The sequence below is a fragment of the Syzygium oleosum genome, unplaced genomic scaffold, assembly GCF_021117445.2.
Source record: "Syzygium oleosum isolate NSW1041296 unplaced genomic scaffold, Sole_v2.1 Sole_v2.07, whole genome shotgun sequence".
Classification (NCBI taxonomy): domain Eukaryota; kingdom Viridiplantae; phylum Streptophyta; class Magnoliopsida; order Myrtales; family Myrtaceae; genus Syzygium; species Syzygium oleosum.
Window position 1 is genome coordinate 8,516,543 of NW_026607491.1, and position 20,106 is coordinate 8,536,648.

At 44.4% G+C, this 20,106-nt stretch overlaps 3 protein-coding genes across 3 annotated transcripts; 1 reads left to right on the forward strand and 2 right to left on the reverse strand.

Annotated features, from left to right (window-relative positions):
- Positions 1 to 2,233: 2,233 nt before the first annotated feature.
- On the reverse strand, positions 2,234 to 3,331 carry LOC115677000 (protein S40-7-like). The gene has a single exon (XM_030600053.2). The coding sequence runs from the start codon at positions 3,245 to 3,247 to the stop codon at positions 2,501 to 2,503; it is 747 nt and encodes a 248-aa protein (XP_030455913.2). The 5' UTR covers positions 3,248 to 3,331; the 3' UTR covers positions 2,234 to 2,500.
- A 3,318-nt stretch (positions 3,332 to 6,649) lies between these two features.
- LOC115666281 (peroxidase 60-like) lies at positions 6,650 to 8,160 on the reverse strand. Its single transcript, XM_030588034.2, has 4 exons — positions 7,921 to 8,160; positions 7,625 to 7,804; positions 7,345 to 7,504; positions 6,650 to 7,201 (listed from the first exon to the last, which is right to left on the reverse strand). The coding sequence occupies exons 1-4, from the start codon at positions 8,137 to 8,139 to the stop codon at positions 6,789 to 6,791; spliced, it is 972 nt and encodes a 323-aa protein (XP_030443894.1). The 5' UTR covers positions 8,140 to 8,160; the 3' UTR covers positions 6,650 to 6,788.
- An 11,149-nt stretch (positions 8,161 to 19,309) lies between these two features.
- Positions 19,310 to 20,041, forward strand: LOC115668580 (uncharacterized). The gene has a single exon (XM_030590017.2). It carries the CDS (start codon positions 19,361 to 19,363, stop codon positions 19,913 to 19,915), a length of 555 nt encoding a protein of 184 aa, XP_030445877.2. The 5' UTR covers positions 19,310 to 19,360; the 3' UTR covers positions 19,916 to 20,041.
- The last annotated feature ends 65 nt before the right edge of the window (positions 20,042 to 20,106 follow it).

A 20,106-nucleotide genomic window follows, 5' to 3' on the forward strand; every position in this document is an offset into this window, starting at 1 on the left:
CATAACAGCCAGCACCACATCCGCAAAATGGGTGAGAAAGGGAAAACGGAGAGGAAAACATAACTCATGTTGCTAGTGCCTCCCATACAAACAATTTTGACTTTTATAACATGGTAAGGATAGCACATAATTATTAGTGTCCTGAGTTACCAACAAGGTAATACATGATGTACAAAAGTTGTCCACAAGGCCGTGGGTACATCCAATCAACAATCATTTTGTCTTCAAACATAAGACCAAGAACGAAAATTAATTTATTTCCCCTCATATTGCTTTCTATTATTCTGAATAACCAGCTTCAGTATTCCTGCATTCAAAGTGAAGTATGCTACATGCAAATTTAACATCCCAATAATAGTGGATGTGAATAAATATTGCCAAGTTTCACTTCAAGTCAGCCAATTCAATAACAAAGAAAGAAAGCATTGAAGAAAATTGGAAAGGACAAAACTCAATTTAATTAGAATCAGCATGGTCAAAGTTTGACCACATGATGTCAAGATCGCAAAAGAAATAATTTAACCTGCATGACTATCTTGAAATTGCATTGTTAAGAGCTATATCAATGAAAGACCGTAAATATCAAACAAGACAAATTCATCTTATAGAGAACGCAAGAGCAATAATGTTTTTTTGACAGGTACAAAGAAACAATATAGCATGAGAATGACAGTTGAAATTGCATTGACAAGATATATATCAAAGCAGTACCCCAAATAACAAGAAGACAGATTCACCATCAAGTTCTGAACTCGATGGTCTAAAGTAGGATGGCTACCATCCTAAGCTGGAATAATAAAGCAACACCACAGGAGACATGCTCTTACAGGGGCTTCCAACAGTATGATCCAACACAAGTCGTAGAAGCAGCTTCTGTACCACGCTGATGTAGTTAGAATATTTAAAAAACCTCTTCCTACATACAAAGAGACGAGGGGGCTTCTATCCACTAAATTTGATGCAGATAGAAGGCGCGAAAAATCGTTGTCTTGAGCCATATGCAAGTTACTAGAGATAAGAGTTGCTTAATAAAAAAATGCGCTAAGAGTTAATAAAGCTTCAAAAGTAATAGCATTATTTTGGCTTCCACTTTTTTCAGGGGTTGCTAGTTACTTATTTGCAAAAGGCATACACGATACCACATCAGGATTTAATTTAAAATTTCACAGAATTGGATAAAGGAGGATATGGAAAATCTGATCTTCACTTTCTAGAGTATCAGGTGCTAAATTGCCAAAAAGGAAGAGTATCAGCTTCTACTTTAACAAACAGTTGTTATCCATCTGGTATTTCATGATTGCCATCCATAGTCCATAAGCACATACACAGATGCAAACTTTGTGAAACAACACTTGGCTTCTTATAATCGAACTTGCAAAGAGTGAAAGAAAAAACAGTCGAAAGTTTCTCCATCGTGCAGGGTGCTAGGGAGAATCAATAGTCGGACATCAAATGCCCCACCCCACTCTCTCTCTCTCTCAGAGTATCAGCTTCAACTTTAACAAACAGTTGTTAACCATCTGGCATTTCAAAATTGCCATCCATAGTCCATAAGGTCAAGCACATACACAGGTGCAAACTTTGCGAAACGACGCTTGGCTTCTTATAATCGAACTTGCAAAGAGTGAAAAAGAAAAAAAAAAAGTTGAAAGTTGCTCCATCGTGAAGGGCGCTCGGGAGAATCAATAGGGACATCAAATAATAACCCCACCCCATCCGCTCTCTCTCTCTCTCTCTCATTTTTCAGCATTAGCAAGGAATAGATGTCAAGAGATCATAGGTTATCTTCATCATTCATATTCTCCATCAAGGTCTTCACGCAACAAAGATAACTTCGGTCATAATGTGTAAATCAGCTGTTTCAGCGAATGTTGCTAGAATTGTCTTCTTCAAAATAGCAAGCCAAGGTTGTAAATTGGCTACCAAAATCACATCTAATGTTTAAGAAGTTTTTGTGACCTCTGCCATGTAGCTAGTCATCTTCCACGAAAATCCAATTCACCGACACTAGAAGAGCAACATGAAGTGACTGAAACAGGTCACTTGAACAAACAGTTCCACCCTGAAGGCCACTCTACTTCTAGTCCTAGTCTTCGAACTTTTGTTAAGCTTATCACATTATTATGCAATTTACATGGTTAGCACAAACTCTCTAACAGCTGAAATTACTTGTACCAAATGGACAGTTGCAAAAGCTCTCACGGGCACCCCCGAATAACTCGGATTGGAAAAGTAGAGACAAAAATTGACTGAATCATATGTGGTACATGTAAGTATTCAAATGCTCCAATGTAGCTCTTGTTCTGGTTATGAAATTCAATCCGAATCATCAATATGATATCTCTGCCACATCGACTGAGCATCCAACCACATAGATATAGATGATAAACTAAAGAATGAATCGATTCAAGTTACTAGATCCGCAGAATTGGCGAGTAATCCGCCAAAATTATTTCATAGATGACAACAATTTCCTCAAGGGCACACTTGTACATATTCATCAATCGAGAAAACCTGTTTGCCGAAAAATGGCGTTACGAACTTGCCTCAGATCCCTCCCCTTGAGTGTCCTCCCAGCGCCTTCAAGCACAGAGCACGCAATCATCGGCGACCGGGCCAAACTCCTCGCCACAATCTCGTGCGGTGGCAACATCGCTCCATCTCCGTCGTCGTCGTCGTCGTAATCATCATCGATCTCACCGAGTTCGCGACATCTCCTCAACATCAACGTCGGCGGGAACGCCGGCACGTTCACCGGCGCCGATCGGTGATACCTCGAGCCGGAGCTGAACGAGGCAACTGGCAACAGGCGCTCCGGTGGAGGCTTCGGAACCGTCGGGATTGAGATCATCCTCGAGGACGAAGCCGAGGAGGAAGCGGACGAAGACGAGGAGGAGATTGACGCTTTGTGGTTGAAGACGGAGCGAGGTTCGTTCTCCGGCAGGGCCGCGAGGACGCCGAAGCTTTCCGACGGACCGACCGGCGACGCCTTGCGGAGGTGATGCCGCGGATCGGAAGGGAAGGAGGAGGGCGGAGGTGCCGACGACGGTGGCTGCGCGCTACCGGCGGCGAAGTCGCCGGTCCAGAAGACGTCGTCTTCGTCGAGCTCATCGCCGCCGGCCGCGGCGGAGGAAGTGCTGGCTCCGGCGGGACGAGGTGGTGGAGCGTGAGGCAACAATGCACCCAGGAGGCGCTCGGCGGAGAAAGATTTTCCTCGGCGGAGCCGGGCGGGCCCGTTTCCTCCCATCGGAGATCCGACCCGGCGGATCTCGCCCGAGTACAGGGGAAGGTGGGGGCACCAGCAGTTGGATGATTTACGCCGGAGACGAAAATGACGTCCTAGATTGGGGGTATATATATATCTATATACACATATAAATTGGAGGGCTAATTACCAAAAACAAAATCCTAACTTTACGTCCAATATCAATTTTGCCCCAAACTTTAGTCCCAAATCTGCCACTGCGATTAAAAATCGCCATTGCCAACGAGAGTATTGATGAATACACAAATTCTAATGATGGAGTTCTAATCGGTAAGGGTGAGTGGTTCCATGGTTGGGCCGGTCCAATCCTAGAACCTACTTGAACAAGATCGGTTCTCTGATTTTGAAATTTGGAACCAACCCCGGTCCAGTCCTACGGTTGATCCAAAAAACTGGCCAACTATTTTTTTTTTTTTGTCAGTTTTTGTAATCCTTTAAAGGATAAACTTACACTTGCAAGGTACATGTCGATGAACACACAATATCTAGAATTGCGATACTTAGCAACAAAACGGTGAGAAATAAAACACCGGTAGAGGCCAAATAGAAATCTAAAGCAATCAGGAATTATCCAACTCATTCCTTAGACAAGCAAAAAGAAAGCCAAAATAACAGTATACATCTCCACTTGCCAAAAGCATCGACTCTAGTGTTAAAAAAAATAAGCAATAAAGAGTTCAATGTACATAACATAAAACATGAATTTTAGAACTTCATTTCTAATTCATCCGTCAATGATTGCTCCAAATTCTAACCAACTGAAAACAAAACAAATAACAAGCATAATTAAAAGGGGTTCAGTTCAGGGGCGTGATAATATTCATGGGCATATTGCATTTGAATAATTTTTGTTGAATGGTGAAATGCAGAATCAAACTTTTAATATTAGTCTTGAAATTGACCCCTTAAAAAAAAGCCAAAAGAAATATATATTAATTTCGGCCCAATTCCAAAAAAAACCCTCAACTTTATACTTTGTCCCAATTATATCCTGAACTTTTTTTTGTCTCAAGAAAAACCACAAAATTTTATCCAAGTCCCAAATCTACCCAACCGTTACAAATCCGTCCATTTAACGTCAAAAAAAAAAAAAAAAAAAAAAAAAAACAGAGAACCGGGAACGAGCGGCGGCCAAGCCTTCGCCGGTGGCCGCCGCCACAGCCGCCGGGAAGGAGCAGCTGCCCTCGCCTAGGCCTTCCGGAGGCGGCGACCCTCGCCGCCCCGGGCGAGTCGCCGGCGAGGGCGTGCGGCCCGATCCGGGCGAGGGTTGCGCCCTCCCCAGATCGGGGTTGCACGCTCTCGCCGGCGACTCGCCCGGGCCGGCGAGGGTCGACGGCCTTCGGCAGGCCTCCCGAGGGCCGGCGACCCTCGCCGCCCCGGCGAGTCGTCGGCGAGGGCGTGCAGCCCCCGATCTCGAGCGAGGGTCGCCGGCCCGGCGACCAGTGCCGGCGGGCGTGCGGCACCCGATCTCGGGGGAGGGTCGCCCTCGCCCAGACGGGGCCGCACACCTCGCGCCGACTCGCCCGGGACCGGCGAGGGTCGCCTGGCCTTGGCTGGGCCTTCCGAGGGCGGCGACCTCGCCGGCCCGGCGAGTCTCCGGCGATTGGCGTGCAGCCCCGATCCGGGGGAGGCGCGACCTCGCCCCCAGATCGGGCCGCATGCCCTCGCCGGCGACTCGCCCCGGGGCCGGCGAGGGTCGCGCCTCGGAAGGCCTGTGGGGCGAGGCGCCCGCTCCTTCCCGGCGGCCGTGGCGCGGCCACCGGCCGAAGGCTTGGCCGCCGCTCCTTCCCGGTTCTCTGGTTTTTTTTTTTTTTCTGACGTTAAATGGACGGATTTGTAACGGTTGGGTAGATTTGGAACTTGGATAAAAGTTTGTGGTTTTTCTTGAGACAAAAAAAAGTTCAGGTTATAATTGGGACAAAGTATAAAGTTGAGGGTTTTTTTTGGAATTGGGCCTATTAATTTCTAAAATTGATCGAGGGTACTTTGGAAACAAAAAAAAACCTTTACAAACACCCATCAACTTTAATACCAAAAATAAACCAAAAGCTAAAAATAACCAAAATAAAAGAAAAAACCTTGCCTACCAACTCTCCACCAAATGAAAACATGAAATGTCGAGCACTGAGCCTCATGATCCTTTTACAATATGGCTATGTGTCCCCTCAGTCCAACTTAATATGTATAGAATTATATCTAATGAACGATGGCTCTAAGTTGCTGATTAAGGTTAACTAATGAAATGATCTTCTCAACTTTGGTTTTCTTATGCATTACTTTTCTGGTATAATGTGTAATGAATATATTCTGGACATTAGAATAAAAAACACTTGTCGACAAGACTTTTATTAAAATAGTTTTGTTTTACTTCGAAAACCAAAATGCACACTCTCTATCTCTTCCTCTGAATTCAAGCTCGACGTCGCTCCTCTTCATCTGTGTTGAAACAGTTTGTTATCGTGAAAATAAGTAATTGTTAGATATGAAAAGAAGTGATTGTTGGATATGAAAAGAAGTTATTATTGACGTGAAAAGGATGGATGGTTGATCATGAAAAGTAGTGTTGGTGAGGATAAGATGTGCTGATTGGTTATTGTGAATATGGACCAAATCACACATTGTTCATAATAACTACGATTGTTCAAAACAACAACTTCTTCTCCATAACTCTCTCTTCTTCTCTTTTCACACACAAATTTTACAACATTTACAAGGTGAAACTCCAAGAGAAAAATTAAATAATTAGCAAACTCGTTTCTTTGTGGCTTTAGTATATATCATAGAAGTATATTTGTTATAAACACGGCAGCAACAATAGTGGGAACAAATACTGTCATAAGAATAATGATTATCACCACGCATCAAAGCATTACGAACTACTACTGCTCTATCTTCATTAGTAATCAAATTTCCCCAACCATCTGTGCACATGAGCTTGTGAAGAATCTCGAGCACAGCGCTCACGGCATCACTCGCGCGGCAACGAGTTCTACGTTGTCACACGAGTTGGCTAACAGGATCCAGGCTTGATCACCCTCCCATACCACATCTAGTCAATGGCGATGGAGATTGAGCGTACAAAGGAAGTGGAGAGAGAGAGAGAGAGAGAGCTCCGGCGATGATCTAGTTGCTAGAGATGGTGGTGGCGAGGACGCCAGCGGGCGGTCAGAGGCTGAGGCGGAGGAGGAGAAAGAGTGCATGCGAAAGTGAAGGATGAACACGGCACAGATTCAATGGCTAGATATGTTTTGCATACCTCTACAGCCGACCAGTTTTGTTTCTATACAACCATAATTGATTCGAGTAGGAATACAGTACGAATGTCTAACATTACAAATGTTATGCTCAAACCAGTACACGCCAATGCGTAGACCATAAAAACTTTATTGCACATCATCAACAAATAAAAAAGTCATCGACTGATGGGATCGAGACGTGACGCTTGTTCCTATAGAACGTCGATCCAAGTCAAAATCATGCGCCGGCGTGCAAAACCGAATAATCAGCCGGAGCACACACCAACTCAACGGGGTTTGTTAACGGCTCGGCAAGATTTCCTGACTTCGCCCGGCAGGCGGCCCTGGAGCGTCCCCAGCTTGACCATGGCGCGGCCGAACTGGGCGGAGAAGTCGGTCGCATTGGCCAGCGTCATCGCCAGGGACTTGCTCAGCTTGTCCACCGCCAGCTCCTGGTCAATCTGCAGAATCCCTCTCCGGAGGAATATCTGCTTGTAGAAGGAGTTGTCGACGATGAGGGCGCTCGAAGCGTTCTGGTCCAGGTTCACGGGGTTGTTGACGGTCGAGAACTTCGGGCACCTCAGTCGGAGGGCGGCCACGAGCTTGGGATCCATGGTCGGGTCGGGCTTCCCCAGTCCGTTGAAGTTGTAGAGCCGGTCTTGGATGAAAGAGCAGTGCGTAACCCCGACAGTGTGGCCACCTACGAACCCAAATTACCCATACATACATTAAGGTTCAGAGTCCTTTTGCATATGTGCCAATTGAGTCTATCTAATCAATTTTGATCGGAAATCGCTGATATGAACGTCGGCTATTATAGTCAATAAAAAGAGAACAACGTACCTAGAAGAACGACCATGTCCGAGATAGTAAATCCCTTCTGAGCAAAGGCCGCAGCAGCCTGAGAAACCGTCATGGAAGAACCTGGGAGATTCACATTTTGGGCTAGCGATACCTTGCCATCAAGCCTTCCTGATTGCACACTATACTTCCCTCCTTTGGCCTGCAGTGAATGTGTTTTGCACGCAAAAAAACAATTTTCAAGATAGCATTCGGGCAAATCCGAACGTCGCGCGATGAAATTCAAATCAAATGTGGCCGAGTTTAAGTCATTTTCCGTTACCAAAGCGACAGCATCCCGAGTTGCCATGACGATGATGTCGGCGCAAGAAACGACTCCCGGACAAATAGCCTCAACCACGGCCTTGACTGCGTCGATAATGTCGTAGCCCCTCACGCTGAAATTCGGCCCTGCGGTTTTCTCGGCTGAGGTCCCATCTATCAGGATCGATGCATCACAGCCCTTCAAGATGAAAAAAAAATTGGTTAACATTAGCATCAATGGGTCATCAGGACAACTTTGGGGTACATTGGAAGTACATGCTCTGGAAAGTATAGGATGAATTATGCGAGATTTACCATGACGAAGCAATCGTGGAACTGCAAGCGGAGCAGCGCGGCGACGATGGACGGGTCCTTGGCGAACCGAGAGGCCATGATGGTCGAGACCACGGACTCAACATCTACGAGGCCGCACTTGTTCTTGTAGTATCCCACCTGGAGAGCGGCGAAGCACGGGGCCGCCAGGGTCGAGAGGACGAGACCCAGGGCCAACGCCAATCTGCCTCCCCTCGACATCGTCGGGTTCGCGATGGTTTCCACTCGAGGGTTTGAATTTTGGTCACGAATTGAAGAGCAAGCCCTTCTTCTTCTTCATGTATAGAGAGAATAGATTAATGCGTTGCACGACCATCACAACGTGGGGTATGATCTCTTCGAATGGTGTAGCTGTTTGACCACCGACGTGCATACAGTGATAAACCCTGAGGCAAGAGAGATACGTATCTATGCGAGATTATACATGTTTATATACTTTACTACACAAATTGCTTGTACGTGGTCCAATTCAAAGGAAGAACGTAAGACGTGTGCACGAATGATGATCTCTGGTTCTTCCATGTTAGCCTTTTTTAATGTTATTTTTTTTTTGGAGTGATTGCCACGTTTTGATCGATTTCTAATGCTCGTTTTTGGAGTGATTATCACGTAGTGATCGGTTTCAATTGAAATTAGACACGGTATACCCTTTTTTTTTTTGGTCAAAAGACACTGTATAATTAAATAGAGGATGAATCGATCTCGTCTCGCATCTTTTAATTATAGGTGCTTGAACGGTCTCACCAAACATTGACTTCAAATTTCGCGACAAATTGCATTCTCCTGCGACTTATATGATCATGGTCGAAATGATCGGGACATCATATCACCAGACTTATTCTTAAACTATAGACTAACTCATTCCCGGGATCAAGTTCCTATACTCAATCGAGGAGCGAGAGAACATGATAAGATAACACAAACGAAACCGGTAGACACGAGTAAACATGAAAACGTACCAAAAATGTGTACGTACCTAACATATAGAGGTAGTGTGTAACAGTGAATAATTTGCCTCATGTTATTAGAATTTCATCGGTACGAAATACTCTTGTATTACAATTAAACAAAAATTATGAATTATGAATGGATTAACATAACTACCTTATTTCCATTACCCAAAAAAAAAAACATAACTACATTATTCCGTTCTCTATTTTTAAGCTTCAACTGAACAATTTTATACTGCTTACAAACTCATAAATTGTAATTAAATAAAATCTAAATGCTAAGGGTTTATATGAGAACACTTCAAATCTTAGTCAATTCAAAAAAGTTGTGCCCCCAAGTAAGATATTAAAATACATCTCGAATATGAGCTCGTGAACAAAACCCGACTTAAGATAAATTATTATTATTTGTGGACGCCTAAATATATACCATGAAAATCAAGATTTTTTGCTGGTATTAAAGAATTCAAGTTGGACAAGGATTTCAGGCAAAATAGGAAAAAGGAAATGTACGAAAATTTAATTTTCTAATGTGCAAGAGTTGGCCGCCAAGAAAAGAAAGAAATTAAAAGGAAAAAAGAAAAGAAAAGAGGAAAGTCCAACTTGGACTATTGACCAAACTACACTATGTGCAGAGGACTGCATCGTGGGTTGGGGTGAGCGGTCCTAGATTTTTTTCCAAATTCTACTTGGAACTTACTCGTCGGAACTTAAATTCTAAAACCTACCATGTCATAGTTTCTAGGATCGATTCTAGAGTCTAACAAATTCCTTTTTTTGTTTCATTTTTAATTAAACAAAACGAAAATGAACGCAACAATAAAAATAAAAGCTTCTCATTTGTTAATAGCAACAATCCATAAAAGATTAATACGTAAAATAAAATAAATAATAAAAAGTTCAATACACGTAACATAAAACCTAAATTATAGAACTTCGGTCCTCAATCATCCATGAATATTTGTTCCAAATTCGAATCACCTGAAATCAAAAGAAACAACAATCATAGTTAATCACTTAATAATAATTTAAAATTTAAAATTACTATTAACTAAACTAAAGTACCTTAGATGTAATGAAGCAAGTGAAGTACCTTCGTCTACTTTGTTTCTCATTTATTAGAGTCGCATCACATAACAGTATCACGGGGTCATTACAGCACCAACGAAAAAATAAAAACAAGCAAACAACACGAGAACAGAACAGCCTACACTTGAGCACATGAACAAACAAGCAAACAATACGAGAACAGAACAATTAAGAGCACTTGAAACTTTCAGAAAGTTATCACCTTTTTCAGTGAAAACGAATTTATGATGCTGATGATATATCTTTCTTCCCTCATTCACAGTGTCGTTGCTCTCCACAAGTTGATTAACAATAAGGTGAGTTACCATACTGAATTATGAAATCAATTATAGGCACATCGTGTTTTATGTATATCATATTTGCTTTCTTGCTCAAGTGCTTCCTGTAAAGTGTGTCAACAAAATATCATTGAAGCACGCTACTTGAATGGATAAGATTTTAGGCAAAGTATGGTTCATAGCTGGGTAGTTTTCCATGGAAATGGCACCTGTTTACAAGCGACCCCGATGGCCTTGATAAAAGAATTTCTGCCCCATGCATTGAACCTTTCTTCAGATATCCTTGTGAATAACTTGACCTGAGAAACTAAGAGCCATGAACTAGCAACTGATGGATTAGTACTATGCTAAAATTGAAATTTAGAACCCATAAGTTCCATTAATGAACAGAAAGCTATGACAAATTTTCATCTTTTGAAGGCGATAATAAGTCGGCGTCAACAGAGGCTTGTTGATATTCTTCCAACTACTATTGTAACGTATAGCTAAAGATTCATGGCTTTTTATTTCAGATTTTGAACAAGGAACATGAGAAGGCGGAAGACTCGAAGCCCGTTGTTGTTCTTGCTGCAGCGGGAAGCTGAATAAGGGACAGTATCAGGCATTGACATGCAGCTAGGGTTTCTCCGTCAACAGTTTGTGCTCGCCATGTCTTTCTGAGCTCACGGCCTAGGAGAAGAAACAGAGGCATGCATGGAAGGAAAGCAGCGGATAATGAAACTTCGCCCAACTTAGATCCAAAACCAGACCAGGCTGAACTAAAAGGACATCCATAAATATGAATAACCCATGAAAATCTAAGTTTTTAGTAAAAAGAAAAACCATGAAAATCTAAGTTATAGATCTTAGAAAACTCCGACCAAGGGTACACTATGGAATCAACCAACACCACTAAACCCAACAACAATCGTCGGCAGCAGACCGAGAGAAGCCTAGAACTAAACCCTAATCTCGCAATCACCAACCCAAAACAACACATACGCAAACTTCAACAGCTAGAGAGAGAGAGAGAGAGGCCGCCGGCGGCAGCGGCGACAACAAATGTGATAAGGTTATTAATATTGATGAACCATCAAAATGCAAAACCAATTTCATTTCTACAGAGTAAGGTGGAGAAAAAAGGGCAAAAGGAATTATTTTCTTTAGAGACAGGTGTCACAAGCCAAACGGAGGAATGCACAACCGTTTGGCTGCCTTAACCCTAGTCCCAGCTGAGTAAATCTAGCTACAGCATGGTAATAGGTTAAGGAATATAAATAGCAGTATGTACTGTAGAATAAAGAGACGAAGGGCCCGTTTGGTTCGACTTTGGGGGAATGCAAATACCTTTGGACTAAAGGATTTTTCCGAAATGTAAATAGTGTTTGGTAAATATTTTTTTAAAATCACATTTGAAAGCAACTTTGGCCTAAATACCGTTTGGTAAAAACTATATTTTGTAAAGGACTTTTGCTAATATTTAAAAAAAAAAATTCGGTGGAGCTCAATCACCGACTGCCACCGTCGGCCAGTTCTGGTCGTCGGCCACCACCGCCTGACCTCAGGCGAGGCGACCTGAGGTCGCACGACCTCAAGCGTCACCTAGGTCGCGCAACCCAGGTGACGCCTAAGGTCCGGCAACAATCGCCTGGGATCGCGCAACCACAAGCGACGGTCGTTAGGGTCACGTGACCACAGGCGACGGTTGTTGGGGTCGCGCGACCCCGGCGACCACAGGCGACGGTCGTTGGGGTCGCGCAACCCCGGTGACTGCCGCCTAGGGTCGCTGGACCTCGGCGACCACCACCTGGGGTCGCGCGACCTCAGGCGGCCGTAACCAAGGTCGCGCTACCCCCAAGCAGTGGTCGCTAGGGTCGGGCTAGCCCTCAGGCGGTGGTCGCCGGCGGCCGAACCTACTGTCTGGGGAAGATGAATGGTGCGCGATGAACAGTGCAAGTTGCATTCAAAAAATGCAACTTTCCAAGGCACCTCCAATCTTGCATTGGCCAAAAGTCCCTTGGAGAGCATTAGAAATGCAATTGCATCTCCCCAAAGTGAGTAAAAAAAGTTGCCGAACACCATTTGCATTTGGCCAAGAGACTTTAGAACCCAAATGAGCATTCCAAATGCTGAACCAAACGGGGCCGAAGTGTTATGGCATTCAATGAAGAACATTCTTCTCCTAGGAACTTTACCTTTGAATCATTATCTTCTTAATTCCTCTGATTTTCTTCATGGTATCAGAGCTTGATACTAAGAGCCGGTTTTACCATATTTGTTTTCTTCCTTTTCCTTGAGTTCATCTCTTCTCCATCTACACAATCATGATGGAAAACCCAAATCCGAGATACCCATACCCTATACACGTAAACCTCTCAAACTTTGTGACTATCAAACTTTCCGAAGGAAATTTCCTTCTATGGTAGACACAATTTCTTCGCTTCATTAGAAGCCAGGATCTGTTGGGTTTCATCAATGGTCAAATTCAACTTCCACCACTCAGAATCTCACGCACAGAAGGGGAAAAGTCTAAAGATGTCCTTAATCCGGAGATCAGCAATGGTATCGTACTGACCAACTTGTTTCGTCGTGGATCTGTGTCCGAGGATGTGCTGGGACTCATAATTGGTCTTGAATCGGCTTCTGAGGTATGGAATACATTGTGTAATCGTTTTACTCAGAGATCTGTGGCCAAAGAATTCGAATTAAGGGGTAAGCTTCAATCCTGTCAAAAGCATAATAGGCCCTTCACTGAGTATTTGCGTGAGTTCAAATTGATTTGTGACCAATTGAACGCGATCGGGAAACCGGTTAATGAAATCACAAAGGTCTTCGGTGTTTTAGAGGGTCTCGGAAGTGACTATGAGACATTTAAGACAACTATGTATTGTCTTAAACCCGAGCCGAGCTATGAAGACGTTATTGCTCAACTCGAGAGATATGAAGTGCGACATCAAAATTATTTGTTGAATCAAATAAACCCTAATTTGGCATTTACTGGTGAAAAGATTGATCAATCTAAACTAAGCAGTGAGGATGATTCGAGTTCATTTGATTCAACATTTGTTTTTGCTGGCCAAAGAAATTTTAACGGAGGTTTTGTAGGAAGGAATGGGAGGTTTGACAATAGAGGAAGAGGCTATGGTTTTCGTGGAAGGAGGTTCGGAAATTATCCCAAATTCCAAAACTATGGACCCTTAGGAACTTTTGGTGATTCATTCGGTGGTTATCAATCTTGTGGAAATTATAGACCAAATTCACCTCCTCAGAATTAAGGCTTCCGACCCTATACAAACACTCCGACTAAGGTTGCTGATTCAAAGGAGTATCCGCCTGTGAGTGGTAAATTTGCTTCGGACAGACAGTTTTATGTGGATAATGCCAAGCTTCAATGTCAGATATGCAAGAGGCCGGGACATGACACTCTACGTTGTTGGTACCGCTTTGATAATTCTTATCAAAGCGCGCTAATACCAACTGCCTCAGCTGCTCTTCACTTGGAGGATGATCAAGGAGGAGATTGGCTCCCGGATTCTGAGGCAACAGCCCATATCACATCATCGACTGGTAACCTCCATTCTTTCTCTCCCTCCTATGGTTCAGACACAATAATGGTAGGGAATGGAGTTTGTTTGCCCATTACCCATATTGGCTTAACATCTTTATCTACTAAACTGCATTCATTTCGTTTAAATGAGGTTTTGGTTGTCCCAGAGATTAAGAAAAACTTGATTTCAATGTCTAAGTTGACTGACAATTACCCTTGCTCACTAATCTTTGACTTGGTGTATCTATTAAGGACCATCTAACGGATTCGGTAATCAATCTGGGAAAGAAATGTGGGGGTCTTTACAAGGTAAATCAAGCACAAACAGCATGGTACTCTCAAAGATAGCGAACCGTCAGTAGTGAAGTATGGCACCTTCGGCTTGGGCACACAAACTTTCAAATAATAAAGTTTCTAGAGAACAACAACAAGATCAAATCTACAAAGGTGACGAAGAGCATATGTGGAAGCTACCAAGTTGGAAAAAGAAGCAAGCTGCCCTTCAATATCTCGGAATTCCTAGCTAGTAAACCACTTGAAAAAATCTATTGTGATGTGTGGGGGCTTGCCCCGGTAGAATCTTTTCAACAGTTTAAATTCTATGTAGTCTTCATAGACAGTTTTTCACGGTTCTCATGGGTGTATACAATGAAGAGAAAGTTTGAGTTCTTTTCCATCTTTGTCATGTTCCAAAATCTTGTTGAGAACCAATTTGAAAGTCGAATTAAATCTTTCCAATGCGACGGTGGAGAGGAATTCAATATCAACCAGTTTGTTAATCATTTGAATGAGAAAGGAATTAAAATGTTGGTCTCCTGCCCATATACGCCAGAACATAATGGAAATGCCGAAAGGAAACATCGGGATATCGTTGAGTTGGGTCTTTCTATGCTCTACCACGCACGGGTACCGTTGATTGATTGGGTCGATGCATTTCTGACTGCCACATTTCTCATCAATATGCTGCCATCACCAATGTTGGGAATGAGTCATCCATTTGGTAAACTCTTTGGTAAAGAGCCCGACTATGGGTTTCTTCGAGTCTTCGGGTGTGAGTGCTATCCACACCTTAGACCATATGGTGTAACAAAGTTCGATCCGCTCTCATTACCCTGTGTTTTTCTTGGGTACAATCGGAGACATAAAGGTTATTGATGTCTTTATCCGCCTACAGGAAGGGTGTATGTAAGTCGTCACATGATATTTGATGAGACGAGATTCCCATTTTTTGCTAAATTGGGAACTGTTTTTCCTGGGTATTCACAGTTGTATCCGACTTGGTTACAAGGGGTGGAATTCTTTACTAGACAATCTGAAACAACAATGAGTGAAGAGCAAACATCACAACACATGAGCATGGGATTTCTATTTGATGAGAACAGCTCTGGACAACAAAATTATGAGCTGCCTAACAAAACAAATGTGCAGCAACTACAGTTGGGTTCACAAGAACCATGCACAGACTGTGAAACACATGACGAAGCAAGAGTCTCTGCCTCAAGTGATTTTCCAAACATTGACTTCAAGTTTCGCAACAATGAAAAAATAAAAACAAGCAAACAACACGAGAACAGAACAGCCTGCACTTGAGCACCGGAACAAACAAGTAAACAACACGAGAACAGAACAGCCAAGAGCACTTGAGCATTTAAAACTTTCATATAAGTTATCACCTTTTGCAGTGAAAACGAATGATATGATGTGTGATATATCTTTCTTCCCTCATTCACAGTGTCGTTGCTCTCCACAACTTGATTAACAATAAGGTGAGTTACCATACTGAATTATGAAATCAATTATGGGCACATCGTGTTTTATGTATATCATATTTGCTTTCTTTCTCAAGTGCTTCCTGTAAAGTGTGTCAACAAAATATCATTGAAGCAAACTACTTTTCTTTTTCTTTTTTTTGTCGACGAATCACACTACTTGAATGGATAAGATTTTACGCAAAGTATGGTTCATAGCTGGGTAGTTCTCCATGGAAATTGCCCCTAGGAAACCCAATGGTCTTAATAAAAAAATTTCTGCCCGATGCATTCACCTTTCTTCTGATATCCTTGTGAATAACCTGACTTGAGAAACTAAGAGCCATGATCTCGCAACTGATGGATTAGAACTTTGTTAAAATTGCAATTTAGAACCCATAAGTTCCATTAGTGAACAGAAAGCTATGACCAATTTTCATCTTTAGAAGGCAATAATAAGTTTACGACCAAAAAAAAAAAAAAAGAAGGCAATAATAAGTTGGCGTCAATAGAGGCTTGCTGATATTCTCCGAGCTGCTATTGTTACGTATAGCTGAAGATTTATGGCTTTTTATTTCAGATTTTGAACAAGGAACATGAGAAGGCGGAAGTGTTAGAAATATTAAAATTGTTTTTGTTTTTTTTGTAACTTTCCTTGAGGAGCAAGTTGAACTACAATCTTCTGCCGCAAAATGATTCAAAACTTAGTCTTCAAGTTGACAAGTCAAATTTGCTTAATAAAGAAGAAAGCATCACCGCCTTAGGAGTAGTATAAATAGGCATGTCCCTCTCCATTTGTGTTAACGTGTAGAAAGCCTTAGAAATAAGAGAGAGTTGAGAAAAAAAGCTTGTAGAGCTAAGCTTGTATCTTCCCTGTGTAAAGCCTACGCAAAAAGGCATTTTGAATATTATTCTCTCTTGTTTGTGTATTTGTGAGCCCCTTAACAAAATCTTCAAAGTTTCTCTATATCCTTTTTGATTCCAACAGGAAGACTCGAAGCTCGTTGTTGTTCTAGCTGCAGCGGGAAGCTGAATAAGGGACAGTATCATGTGTTGACATTCAACTAGTGTTTCTCCATCAATAGTTTGCGCTCGCCATGTCTTTCTGAGCTCACGGCCTTGGAGAAGAAACAGAGGCATGCATGGAAGGAAAGCAGTGGATAATGAAACTTTGCCCAACTTAGATCCAAAACCAGACCAGGCTGAACTAAAAGGACATCCATATATGAATAACCCATGAAAATCTATGTTAGAAAACTCCGACCAAGAGTAGGCTATGGAATCAACCAACACTACTAAACCCAACAACAATCGCGTCGGCAGTAGACCAAGAGAAGCCCATAACTAAACCCTGATCTCGCAATCACCAATCCAAAACAACGCATGCACAAACTTCAACAACTAGAGAGAGAGAGAGAGAGAGAGAGGCCGGTTGCGGCGACAGCAAACGAAGGGCTCAGCGACGATAGAGAAGCGGAAACAAAGTGAGTCGGAGAAGCAAGACAGAGATGAGATGCATTGACGTAGCGTCGCGGAAGGAAAGACAGAGATGAGAAGTGGAAAAAAAAAAAAGGAAAGTGAGTCTGGGAACAAGGGAAGATAATTAGGGATTTAGAGCTGCCAGTCGAGTTCTCTTCCTAGTTCCTGGTTTCCAACAATTCCTAAAAAAAAGGAACCGGGAACCGACCCTCTCTCCCTAGAATCGGGAACTGGATCGGTTTCCACCGGTCCGATTCTTCGATTCTCGGTTCTACCTTAGAACTATGCTTACTCGTAATTGTGAGGTTTCAAATTTCCAATAATTACATCCGGGTGCTAGTATTTAATAGACAATTGAATCTTGTGTTAATATTGGTTAATTCATTTATGAGATTGAGAGATTATTTTGTGAAGAATTATTAGGCGAAACATTGTGTGAGTTATTAAGTTTAATTGGGGCTTGAGAAACACTAAGAGTGTTTACGAACTCAAGTGTAGTTATAATTTCCGTTATATCGTTTGATCTACAGTAGAATTGTTTTCTGCTCTTCCCGTGGACGTAACAATCACGTAAATTCGGTATTCGATTTATCTTCTTGTTGTCTATTTTTTTGCTCCTTTTTTTTGTGAAGATATTTTATTATTTGATCGCTTGCTTTCGCAACATAAGAATTCAAGATAAATCGTAGGTAATACCAAATTTCACGAGAAAAAATGTGCATTGCTTCTTTGATAAAGAAATAAGGGAAAAAACCACCAAAAACCCCAAATTTTGCCATCTGTGACACATTTACCCCGAACTTTTTTTTGTGACACCAAAAACCCCGAATTTTGCTTTTTGTGACACATTTACCCCAATGTATTTAGTCCATGGGCATTTTCGTCTTTTTTGCTTTTTTTTTTTTTCCTTTCCGGCGAGGGGGGCCCTCGCCGGCGTCGAGCGAGGGCGGCCCTCGCCAGATCCGGCGAGGTTCACCCTCGCCGGCGTCGGGCGAGGTCCGCCCTGGCCTGGGCAAGCGAGGGCGGCCCTCGCCCGATCTGGCGAGGTCGACCCTCGCTGGCGTCGAGCGAGGGTGGCCCTCGCTGAGATCCGGCGAGGCCGCCCTCGCCGGATCGGGCGAGGGCGACCCTCGCTCGACGCCCGCGAGGTCGCCCTCACCCGGGCGAGCGAGGGTGGCCCTCGCCGACGCCGGCGAGGGCCGCCCTCGCCGAGATCGGCGAGGGCGACCTCACTCGACGCCGGCGAGGGTCGCCCTCGCCCGATCCGGCGAGGGCGGCCCTCGCTCGCCGTGCGAGGGCCGACCTCGCCCGACGCCGGCGAGGGTCGCCCTCGCCGGGCGAGCGAGGGCGGCCTCGCCCGACCCGTGCGAGGTCGACCCTCGCCGACGCCGGCGAGGGTAGACCTCGCCGGGTCGGGCGAGGGCCGCCCTCGCTCGCCAGCGAGGGCGAACCTCGCCCGACGCCGGCGAGGGCCGCCCTCGCCGGATCTAGCGAGGGCCGCCCTCGCTCGACGCCGGCGAGGGTCGCCTTCGCCGGAAAGGAAAAAAAAGAAAAAAAAAAAAGAAAAAGCAAAAAAGACGAAAATGCCCATGGACTAAATACATTGGGGTAAATGTGTCACAAAAAGCAAAGTTCGGGGTTTTTGGTGTCACAAAAAAAAGTTCGGGGTAAATGTGTCACAGATGGCAAAGTTTGGGGTTTTTGGTGGTTTTTTCCCAAGAAATAACTTTGAAGGGCATTTATGTTGTGGTTTATTTAATTTTCATCTCTACTCCCAACAAATAGATGAACGACTATAACCGTTTGATCTTTGCAACTTATTTAAGAACTGGGATAAATTGTTATCTGCATCGCATTTCGATATCCAGAATACTAGGATGCTATCACATTTACAATTAACTTATGGGTTGTACGTGATCATTCGCAATACCGCACCACTTGTCATGGTCCCATCACAACACCGCGAAGGCCCGTCTAAGTGGCCATCGCAATGAAAATGTGACATGAAAGGCCAAAACTCTGTCATAATTTTGCATCAAAGTGAGTTGCATTCGAGCACGATCCCATCACATCACTTGCGACTTCCGGGCATTTTCCCATTTTCCACTTTTGGGGGCAAACTTTTGCCACTTTACTTTTGCATTACTTGCTCCTCTGTCCGGCTCTCCCCCGCAAGTGAATTGCCCAAAATGACCCTCCCGGTCTCCCCAAGAACGAGGACCCCCGCGCGCAACCACCCAGGGGCACTTTCGTCAACGCAAGTTTCTCCTCCTCTCCCACTTCACTAGTTCACTCCCTCACGTCGCTCTGCTCACTATCTTCTTCCCCCGAAGCAAAATACCGGGAGATCCGATGGGCAAAAAGGTCAAATGGTCGTGGACCTCCGCCCTAATCGGCGCGGCATCCGCCGCCGCGGCCACGGCGGTGTTCCTGGCGAGGCCCAAGGACCCGACCTTCCACCTCGTCTCCATCGGCCTCACCTCCTTCAAGCTCAACCCCCCTGTCCTCGACGCCGAGCTCCTCCTCACCGTCCACGTCACCAACCCCAACGTCGCCCCCGTCCACTACCCCTCCGCCACCGTGTCCATCCTCTACGGCGGCTCCCCCCTCGGCACCGCCGACGTCGCCGCCGGCTCCCAGCCCCCGCGGTCCTGCCGGCTGCTCCGCCTCCCGGCGCGGCTCGACGGGCTCGAGCTGGCCCGCCGCCACGCGGGGAGGTTCTTCGCCGACGTGGCGCGGCGGGAGATGGTGCTGGACGCGGAGGTGGACCTGGCGGGGGTCGCGAGGTTGCTGTGGTGGGACCACCGCTTCCGGGTGCACGTGGAGAGCCACGTGACGGTCGACCCGGTGTTCCTCGACGTGATCGAGCAGGAGAACCGGTCGGAGCTGGAGGTGTTCCTCGCCTAGCTTCGTTTTTACGAAAACGCCCTCCCGTGGATTTAGCGGCCCTGTAATTTTTCATTGTCCGAAGGTCCGGATTGGGAATTGTATTATATTAAATATTAATCGAAAAATCGGAAGATTTGATGGTTTGTTATTTGAATTTTACCCCGATCCCTCTATTCACCAAGTCTCTTATCCGATATTACATGTCGATC